The sequence below is a fragment of the Alligator sinensis genome, unplaced genomic scaffold, assembly GCF_000455745.1.
Source record: "Alligator sinensis unplaced genomic scaffold, ASM45574v1 scaffold1307_1, whole genome shotgun sequence".
NCBI lineage: Eukaryota > Metazoa > Chordata > Crocodylia > Alligatoridae > Alligator > Alligator sinensis.
In genome coordinates this window covers 257,670-268,467 of record NW_005843052.1, presented here as the reverse complement: position 1 = coordinate 268,467, position 10,798 = coordinate 257,670, and the positions used below count along the sequence as shown (strand labels likewise).

At 44.6% G+C, this 10,798-nt stretch overlaps 1 protein-coding gene and 3 non-coding genes across 4 annotated transcripts in view; 1 reads left to right on the top strand and 3 right to left on the bottom strand.

Annotated features, from left to right (window-relative positions):
- Window positions 1-2,686: 2,686 nt before the first annotated feature.
- On the bottom strand, window positions 2,687-2,794 carry TRNAL-CAA. The gene is made up of 2 exons: window positions 2,757-2,794; window positions 2,687-2,732 (listed from the first exon to the last, which is right to left on the bottom strand). It is a non-coding gene; the product is annotated as a tRNA-Leu (tRNA).
- Window positions 2,795-5,885: 3,091 nt separating this feature from the next.
- Window positions 5,886-10,798, top strand: part of LOC102383903 (histone H2B-like) — a 13,540-nt gene continuing 8,627 nt past the window's right edge. The window contains exon 1 of the mRNA XM_006037000.2: window positions 5,886-6,235. Coding sequence (XP_006037062.2) covers window positions 5,886-6,235 — 350 coding nt within the window. The remainder of the gene's footprint in view (window positions 6,236-10,798) is intronic.
- TRNAE-CUC lies at window positions 9,867-9,938 on the bottom strand. Its single transcript has one exon. It is a non-coding gene; the product is annotated as a tRNA-Glu (tRNA).
- TRNAL-CAA lies at window positions 10,378-10,482 on the bottom strand. Its single transcript has 2 exons — window positions 10,445-10,482; window positions 10,378-10,423 (listed from the first exon to the last, which is right to left on the bottom strand). It is a non-coding gene; the product is annotated as a tRNA-Leu (tRNA).

Here is a 10,798-nt window from a genome sequence, read left to right as displayed (position 1 = left end):
CCCCACCAAAAACGCCCCTTGGCCAAGGCCGGGGCCCCCCCCTCGCCACAGGAATCGGCACGCCAGCTGCCGCCACGGGAGGTGGCTTTTGATGTACAGGAGCTGTTGGAGGGCCTGCAGCCAGTAGGCAGCCACCCTGGCCCCTGGCCAGGCCGCTGGCCGCTGGCCAGATTGATCAGGCCTTGGCCCCCCTCACCGGTGGGCAGGTAGAGGGCAGCTCGTGGGAGCCAGTGGCGTCCATCCCACAGGAAGTCCAGCAGGAGCCACTGCAGTCTCTCCAGGAGCTCCGGCGGAGGGTCCAGCACCGCGCAGCGGTGCCACAGGGTCGCCGCCGCCAGGTTGTTGATGACAAGGACCCGGCCGTGGTAAGAGAGGGCGGGCAGGCACCAGCGCCAGCGCTGAAGGCGGGCCTCCACTCTCTCTGCCAGGTCCTCCCATAAATTTTACACTAAGTGGGATCCTATTCCATCCTGCTCAAGTTCCTGAAAAACAGTTAATGCAAAAGGTAGAGAAGTCCTTCTGTTCACTTTTTGTTTTGTTTATTTGTTTACCTTTTTTGCAACTTGGTGTCAAGGCTAAAACTGCATTGGTTTACAAAACCAGATTAATTAATGGATTTGGGGAACCTGAATAGGGTGGAATAGAATCTCACTATGGGGTTTAAATACCCATAGACACCTAATAGGTGGACTTGAATCTGACCCTACATAAACTCATAACAAAAACAAAAAATAATTTTCCTTATAACAGCGTGGGCCTGATTCCTCAGGGTACTATGCTGCCCCTAAGACTGTCCATTTTTCATTACATCAGTGGAACATAATCATTTGGCATGAGTCTCCTTTATAGACACTTTCAGTTCCTCTGTAGTTTCCTCTAGCCTTCTGTTAGTAAAGTCTGGTGTCTCTTAATCAGCCACAACCCCATTGAGGGATTTTCCTTTTCGTACTATTTTCTTTTCAGGTCTAAACAAAGATGTGAAGAATTTCCAGCCCTGACATCATCATGGTCAAAGTAAAATCATGTGCATCATCATGTCAGATAATCCAGAACAACTGAAAAAAATGTGTCCTGCTTTATACAGTCTTATAAACAGTGGCCGTGTCTACATGAGCGGCAGACTTTGCAGTTGTTACTGTGCAGTCACTTAGTACTTGCATAAGCAGTCACCTACATAGTTAAGACTCACCCAGTCTCTCACTATGGCTCATCTCATGTACTGCAACATTCTCTCTATTCTTGATAACTAGACTCCTGATCCACTCATATCCCTCCAGAAGGGTGTTGCAAAAATCATTTCCCTTATTCTCACTTTGACCATTCTGCAACCCTCTACTGGCTCTCTTTTCTCTAGCACAGCAAATATAAACTACTTCTCTGCACTTTTAAAACCTATTCAATGTAGAAGAGCACATACAAGACATTCATTTATCTCTTGTTAATCATAGGAATCATAGGCCACATCTACACAAGACACTGGCTGTGCAGTAGCCCAAGACTACTGCGCAGTCAGGGGTCACAAAAAAAGCCATTTGTCAGCACTATTGCACAGTAGCATGGATTAATGTGCAGTCATTTAGTACTTGTATTACCTGTTCACAGGTGCTTGCAGAATCAGACCCTAAAAAATTGAAACTGCTACCCCATTAGGTAACATATAATTATTACTTTTTTATTACACTATTTTCTTCTCCAGCTGAATGGCCTGTGAAATACATTACCATTTGCATCTTAAGAGCAATATATTTAGGCAAAGTAACACATTTTTTCCTTCAAAACTATGAATATGACATTTTCCTTCCCCTACCCGGAAGTCAAACAGGGGCCCTAAAAACAAGAGCAAAAAAGCCCAACCACTTCTTTATGCTAGTTTAAGCAGACATGCTGTAGATGGGTGTGCCATTTTTCTGATCTGGGAGTGGTTCTCTGTACTTCCTTGCAGAAACAGCAGAGGGTGAAAAAATGACAATGGACTCCCTCACTGCCATAAAATAAATCATTGTCTGTTATCACTGGCTTCATCCTAAATCATTAAGATTTACTGTGCTGACCAAAACCTTTATTCCACAATTCTGACTTAAAAATGAAAAACCTGAGATATGTTTCCCAGATAATTTTTCTATATCATGTCCCAAGGGAAACAAAAGTTAAATGGTATTTTAATTGTAAAATTAATATGTCTTGATATTGAATGACTTACTGTTAATATTTACCATTTAATAACATAGCCTTCTAATAATAAAATTTAGTTGCATTACAGCCTATGTTAATAATGCCAAGTGTTTATGTCCTAAAACTATGCAATTATATTATAAATAATAACAATTGATTTAATCATACTTAGATACAGCTTCTGTTAATAATACCAAGTGTTTATGTCATAAAAGTATGTAATTACATTAGTAATAATAGCAATCGATTTAATAATACTTAGAGTGTTGTTTTAATAACTGTATCCATATATTTTTCATCAGGAAAGAATATTGGCAATTCCTCTCCAAAACACCCCTTCCCGCAAGAAAAAAAAAGAAGCACACAAAAAAGAAGAAAAAGGAGAAGAGAGAAATGAAGGTGTTGTGTGTGTTCCCCTGGGTTTCCTGCAGTGTAACTAATGTTTCCTTCCTGTAAGAGAAAATGGTGTCGGTGTGTTTAATAAAGGAAGGTGCAGGGGAGGAAAAAAAAGGCATGTCAGAAGTGGGATTTGAACCCACGCCTCCACACGGAGACCAGAACACCCAGGAGAGGGAAGACAGAGCCTTGAGTCTGGCGCCTTAGACCACTCGGCCATCCTGACATGTACGTAGCACATCTCACCCTAGACATACTTCTGTTCTGGTTGAAAAGTTGTAAATGTCTTCTGTTGTTCTGGTCCAGCTCTAGCCCCGATCCCTGTGTGTTTGAACTGAAAAGGAAGGCAAACTGCACAGACAAGCCAGCAGGCTGCTGCCACTGCACTGAGGAGCAACCCAGCAGAGTTGGCTCAGACACACACTGCCACCTACCTGGGGCTCTGGGCTGCGCCGCCCGGCCTTGGTGTTCAAATGATGTGCCTGCAGGCAAGGAGCGCTAGGCTCCAAATCAGGGCATGAAGGAAAAGGCAGCAGCATTCAGTGGGAGAGCGCTGCCTTCCCGGCTTGGTGCTCCGGCAAGCCTGCTGGATACCTTGGTAATTAATCCTAGAAGGACTCCAAGTGGTCAGCTCTTGTAATAGCCCCCTAACTCCTAGAGGCATGTGATTATGAGAATTGGTTACTTTTTTAAAGAGGAATTTCTATCTTAATGGCAGAGAAAAATTTAAAAATATGACTGAAGTATAGCTCATTTTCTCAGGAACCAAAAAGCTAAAGAAATACACACACACACACACACACACACACACACACACACTGCATATGTCTGCAAGCTGGTGTGTGTGTGTGTGTGTGTGTGTATGTCTATATCTATATGCAGATATCTGAAAGGTGGTGTATATATAGAGCTATAGAGTAGGGGTATGTGTGAGCATTTACATGTGTTCATTTACTGCACAGTAACCAAAATTACTGCATAGCAGAGACACACATCTACACGTGCATATCCAGACTGCACAGTAAATATGGTGACTTATGCCAACTTGAGTGTAAATTTGATACCTGCATTATGCAGGTATCAAATTTACGCCTGATTAGTTACTGCACAGTAACACAAATGTAGAAACCTTACTGTGCAGTAACACTGTATACGTAGACTGACTTGGGACTAACTTTCAGCCCCAAATCAGTCCACACACAGCGTTAATGTGTTGTAACACCTGCTGGGCAGTAACTTACTGGGCAGTAAATTTAAGCCAGCATAAATGCACATGTAGACACTCCCAGTGTGTATGAGAATGTGTGTGTATTCACGTGTGTATACATACACAGACACACACTATAAAAAAAAATCTTATGCCAAACTGATGTCTATGGAGGATTTACTGGGGTGTAGAGGAAGCTGGAATATTCTTCTTTCACCCTTTTTCATGTTTTTTTCTTTCTAGGCCTTTGAAGACTTGTGTGCGGTGACACTGCATGTCTTTCTGTCCTCAGAGAGAAGCTAAAATAGTTTATAATCTTTAAGGACAAGGTCACAGGTCCACCTGAGTTTAGCATCTCATGCTGGCATAAGGGAAAGTGTGGTCATTTCTTAAATGCTCAGAAATTAGATTACCGCTATATGAGAAAGAAGGAAATACCTTACAGGAAAGTGGTCATAGCATTGTGAACTCCTTAACATTTTTTGAGGGATCTCATGATTGCTAGAAATTTATTTAGAGCCGAGTGGCTAGAATGCAGTGACTGAAAAATCTCAGCTTGATTTAAAAAACCTCTTAGTCCTTGGAGTTACACAGAAAAGTTTTAAAAGGTGAGGCCTAAAGTTAGACAAACACACACACACACACACACACACACAAACACACAAAATGACATTTCTTTTTGGAAAAACAACTAGAGATTTTTAAGCTGGTCTCTTGAGTTTGGGGGTGGGGCCCAATTTATTACAACTTCAAGCCCTTTTAATTGATAATACTGGAATCGGCAGTTCCAGTGTGCCTAGGTATGACCACACATTAGGAATGGGGCTGCTTCTCTCAGACCTGGCATGCTAATTATAGGCAGTAGCAACAGGGGCTGGTTTTGCAGCATCCTTTAGCTATTGCTCAGAGATTAGCTCTAAATCTATGTTGGCATTTGATTAATACCCTGCTTGGATAGGAAGGACCCCACACACATACATACACACAGGATTATTATTTGTGTACCAACTCTCTGAACACTGACACTGAGTCACAAACTTTTTTTTTTACAGCAAAAGCTGTGTTAACCGGTACTTTGTTAGCTGGAAAACTCTATTAACTGGCATCCGAGAGATGCGGCAAAAGTGAAACTGGAAGTACCACTTCCGGGTTTCGCTGCTGCTGTGAGCAGAGTCCTTGCCACTTCTTCAGCCCACAGCCCGGGGCAAAGCAGCCTGCGCAGGGCCCCCGTCCCTGTCCCACAGCACACTGACGCTGGGGAGTGCACCAGACGGTGCGCATTTGATTAACCAGAATATTTGATTAACCAGCATCCCCCATTCCTGGGGGATGCCGGGTAACAGAGCTTTTACTGTATTTAAGAGTGAGAGATAAATGCAAATAACATTAATTCTGACATTAAAAGGGGAGGAATTTTTAATAAAATACGGCTGTTTGTTATATTTTTCTCTCAGTTCTGGTCTTCCCCATTTCCGCCAAGGGTATAGGTTTTAGTCATGTTGGTCTAAGGACATAGGCAGACAAGGTTCTTTGGGTAAATCTGGTATCTTTTATTAGACCAACTCAACTATTTGAGTTGGTCTAATAAAAGATACCAGATTTACCCAAAGAACTTGGTCTGTTATTTAGGCTGAGAGACTTGTTAAGGGTCTCAAACAGACTGGGAGCTTTTCTACCTTGATTTGATAGGGTCAGGGTGCTGAATTTTTCACAATAATGTCTTGGTACCAGTCATTTCTCAGGTGGTTGAGTCAAAGGTGAGGAGGAAACTGGTACCAGCTGCCCAAAAAGACTTGAACTGGAAGACAATAGGGAAACTGAGTTGGAGAAACAAACCTATCCATCTAACACACCCCAGTCTGTGGCTGACATGTTACCGCTGCCTCTGTCTCATAGAGGAGCATAGCCCATGGTTACCCATTATGAGGTGCAAGGGTCTGCACAGCCATCATCACAGTGGGTCTGATTGGGCATTGTTCCAGCCAGCCAATCACTGGCCTCAAAGCCAGTTCCCTCATTTGAATGCCTGCCACTATATATATGCAGAGCTGGGGGAAGGACAGTGGCATTTGCAGACAAGGGGTTAAGCAGAGCAGAGCAGGACTGAGCAATGGCTGCTGCCCAGAGAGGAAGGAAGAAGACCCAGAACCAGCGGAGACGGAAATCCTATGGGAGGAGGCACCAGACCAAACAGGGGAAGTCCCAGCACAAGCAAAGGAGCCAGACAAGACGAAAGCCAGCACTGAAGCAGGAGAGGAGCAGCCATGGGAAGCAGAGCTCCTCCAAGGAGTATGACTCCAACAAGGTGCTAAAACAGCTGAAACGAGATAACAAGCTCTTATCAAACAAAGCCAAAGGGCTGATGATCAGCTTTGTGAATGACATCTACAAAAGAGTGTCCATGGAGGCCGAACGCTTGAGGAAGCAGACTCGTCGCCCTACCATTGGCCCCACACAGATGCAAGCTGCTCTGTGGGAAGTAATGCCAAAGAAACGGGTCAGGCACTCAGCTGCCCCTGTCTCTAGGAGGTCTTATTAAAGAACCATCCCTCCCCTTCCCCCAGACCTCAGCCTGGCTGGGGTGAAAGCAAGAACAAGAGGGGAGAAGGGAGAGGAGCACAAAGTAGCTAGATAGACCTCTTCACCCACCTGCTTCAAGACCTGAAACTGCCTTAAAGATGACAATTATAAAGTCTACATGCTGCCCCTTTGGTGAGGGGCCTGCCTTGAAAACAGCTATTCTTCACAAAAGCGATTCCACCATGGGAGGGACTTGGATCAGGGTCTCTCACCATAAAAGAGAAACTATCGAGACTGATTAAAAATCTGTGAATAAATGGACTGAACAGATTGTGAGGTGCTTTCCTGATGGAAATGAAAGTCATCTTGGCATTCTAATAAAATAGAATTTTGGCTGCATTTTGTCAGTGTTATGTGTTTTCTTTAAATTAGGGAATAACAAGGGGTATGGAGAATCAGAATTTAATATGGAGTTTGTGAGTTTTCGAGGATCTCGTATTTGGGATGCAAAGGCCTTCCCAGAAATAATCCTCCCCTTTCAGTTGGAATTGAAAGGATACACACACATTCATGCACAGATGTTAAATAATTCAACTACTGTGCAGGCAAATCCAGTACATATATAAATAGTCACTGTTTTCTGCTCTGTCTAGTCAAATAACCCAGGAATTAAGTTCAGTTACAAATTGAGGGCAAAAGGCCATGATGGTTCCCTTTTATTTATCTTGGTTGCTTCCTTCCAGTATTACCTTACCATTGCCAATACGGATCTGTAGCCAATTGGCTTTCACATACAATCCAACCTGCTCAATAAGGGCCAGGTCTCTACCCACCCTGAAGTCTTCACTAGGGTAAATAAGCCTATGAAACCTTGGCTGCCATGCTGATGATGCTCTGATGATGCTCTGAAAAGAATAACAGGCTTTCCACCATCAGTGCAGCAGTAATACAGGGAGCATCTCATAAAGGTCTCCCTATAAAATGAAACTAAAGAACCAGTCAGAAAAAATAGCAGGGTTGGCACGTAGGGTTGACAAACCTCCCGAATTGGCCAGAGACAACCCTACTGGAATTGGCATAGATCTCCCTGTGACTATTATTAAAGCAATCTGGGAGATGGATATTGTGAATGGGTTGAGCAGTACAATTAATAACATTATGTCCCATTGGAAAAAAAGTCTCCCAGAATATCTTCAGTCCGACTTGGCAACCCTATTGTCACAGCCAATATTCTGAATGCAAAAAAATCCAATGGGAATCAGCAAACTTCATAGGCCTAGATGTCCTTCATCCATTGTGAAGAAGTCAAAAGAGAGTAACACACCAAAGGGCACAAACACAAATACATTTTTTTCACGTACCCATTACTTTCTCCAGAAGAAAGAGGTTATAAGCACCTATTCACCTGCAGTTAAACCCTTTTCACTCCATTTTGAATGCTGTGATAAAGCAGTCACTAATCGCAGGAACAGATTTCCTACCGTTTACACATCTAAGTCTGTATCTGTGTAGGATCTTATCCCCAGCCCATCAAAGACATAAAACCACTTGCAGGCCTGTGCTGAGCAAGCTGTATCCCTTGTCTAGATATATACAGGATTTTTCCCGCTGAAGAAGGGTGGCTAGGTCCCTGAACCAATTGTCAGAGAGTTGGTTAATACCCAGACCTGTCAGCAAAATCACAGCACCTCACCATGAACAAACCTTGCTTGTAGAAAGATTGTCTATCAAACACTTTGGGCATTGCTTCATTCTGCGTGTTGTCCTAGCATATTAAGGCCATTGGGAAGATGCACAACAGCACTAAATCAGTCATTCCTTGAACAATCTGGCTTCTTAGGGCATGTCTAGCCTATCAAAGAACCACTACAAGGAGTACAGGGAACTGCGCCCCACTCATACCACACCCTGAAATGGGTATAGCATAGGCGCTTTAGCATGGTATTAGGCATGTGTCAGTGAGTTGTCCTGATACAGCCACTACTAAGGCAGCTATATTACATCCATTTCAGAGTATAGCATTTGCAGAACAAGTGTGCTATGCTTCACCTGCTAGCATGGTCTTTTGTGAGCGTATGCCTGTCTCCACTCAGCTATCAACCTTTTTCAGGTGCAGCTCAAGGTTATTTCTGCTTCCTCAGGCCCCTCAGATGCTTGGTTATTAAGTTACAGATAGGTCCAACTACCCTACAGGTGATGAAGGTTCAGATTCAGTGGTCCTTACTCCCCAGTTTTGACCAACTGATTTCAACACAAACCTTCTTGGAGCAAAATGCAGTTCCAGATATTTTGATTTTGGCTGTGACACTGAGCACCTGCTTTAGCCCAACATTTTGAGGATGTTATAGTGAAGAGACAAAAAAAATTCAAGTGATCTTGTTGTTTATCCTCTCAGCCTCTTTCTCAATTCAGTAACATCAGAAATTGATGAAAATTATTCACATTTGATTCTGTGGGGCCTCCTCTCAAATATAAGTTCTCTAATTTTACTGAAGTAAATATAAGTATATCTAATATAAGTATATATAGTATAAGTTCTCTAATTTTACTAAAAGCATCACTAACTTTTTAGTTTTCCAAGAATACAGGCGAGTAATTTTTTCACAAAAGTAATGCAAGAGCTCCCATGGCATCACTTATACTTAAAAATTACTCAGGTGTATTTTTACTTGCAGTATTGGGGCTTAAACATGTGAAATGACCTTACATCTTTAGAGCTGAGCATACATTTATTAAGGCATTTGATACGATGTTATGTAGGTACCAACCATCAGTATCATCTTCATCATTGATACTTATTAAAAGTAAAATTACTGTGTATAATGAATTTAAAGTAATAGTGTAATAATAAACAAAAAATGATGGGGACTTCTGTGGGTGGATCTAGTATTTTGAGAGGGGATTAGGAGGTGGGGGCTAGGGTTAGGGTTGGGGGGAGGTGACATGATGCATCATCACCTACAACACAAATTTTCCTCCTGTTAAACCAGAAGCTTTACTAGGGGGCTAACCCTATATTGTTAAAAGCAAAAATAAATCTAAGTATTGGGATGTGAATTAATTTGCCAGATTATATAGTCAATTTTAAAAATACAGCAAACTAGGCAACAACAGTCAAAAGATATTGTGTCAATTGATTTAAATTTGGGTGGAGCAAGAATCAAAGGTGGAGGGATGCTACTGCACCTCCTGCCTCCCCATCAGCCCCCAGGGACTTCTAAGATATTAAAGTTGCAAAGTTTTGAAGCTTGCAAAAAAATAACTCTTCCAAATATGTGAGCTGGTCTAATAAAAAATATCAGATTTACACAAAGAACCTCAGCCTATGAAACTAATTAACTCCTAAGCACCGTATACAAGCCATTGCTTACTGCACACAGCCCCGCCCCCTCCTCCCCCCTTGATCTAAATTACAGTTGTTTGCATCTTTGCCACGGGTTGGGGGATTACTATATCTTCCTGAAAAGAATAGCGCAACGTTGACGCCAATACCGAGTATAATGCCCAACAGGAAAAAAGCAACGTTTTCGTATTTAAAGCCTACCCGCTTGAGCGGGGAAGGAAAAAGCCCTTCCCTGACCGGGAATCGAACCCGGGCCGCGGCGGTGAGAGCGCCGAATCCTAACCACTAGACCACCAGGGAGCCTGCTGCCCGCTGCACGGAGCAGCCTCAACACGCGGCTGCCAGCGCTCGGCTCGCTGCCTGCTTAAAAGAAGAAATGCAAGGAGAGGACTGCACGAACTTCCAGTGCAGAGACCACTGCGAGCGGGGCTCCCCAGCCGAGGCTTCCCTGCCCTCTACTGGTTAAGAAATGTCTGCTACTCATCTAATGCTAGAGAGCAACAGAGCTCCCCCCCCATCTCCACTTCTTTTAAGCTGGGCTAACATGAGAACAATTTCCACGGGGCTGGGGACAGCCCGCAGGCGGCCGCCGAGCCTCCAGCGAGCACCCGCTGGCGTGGGAGGAGTGCGGGGGGGGGGAGATGGCCGTGTCTCTCCGCCCGCTGCGGGGTCCCGGGGCTGCCGGCAGAGCGCCCCTCCACGCACGCTGGGCGGAGGGAGAGGGGGCACAAAAATAATGTGTCAGAAGTGGGATTTGAACCCACGCCTCCATACGGAGACCAGAACACCCCAGGGGAAGGCCGTGCCTTGAGTCTGGCGCCTTAGACCACTCGGCCATCCTGACACACACCAGCGTAGCGCGGCCGGCCCCCATGGCTGCAGCGGGGCTGGGGCGCCGGCACACGGAGAGCCCAAGGCGGGAGGCAGGAGCTGCGCCCCGGCCCAGCGCAAGCGGAGCGGCACCTCTACCCCTTTTGCTGCTGTTTACACGAGCCAGCCCCACGGCCCCCCAGAGCAGCCCCAGGCCCAGGCCCCTCCGCAGCTCTGATTGGTGGCTTTTGACATCATGCTAGCTCATCCAACTGCGTGCGCCCTGAGGCAGCGTCCCGCCCCACTCCTGCTGCGGGTAGGGGAGCAGGATCCAGGAGGAGCAGGAGGGG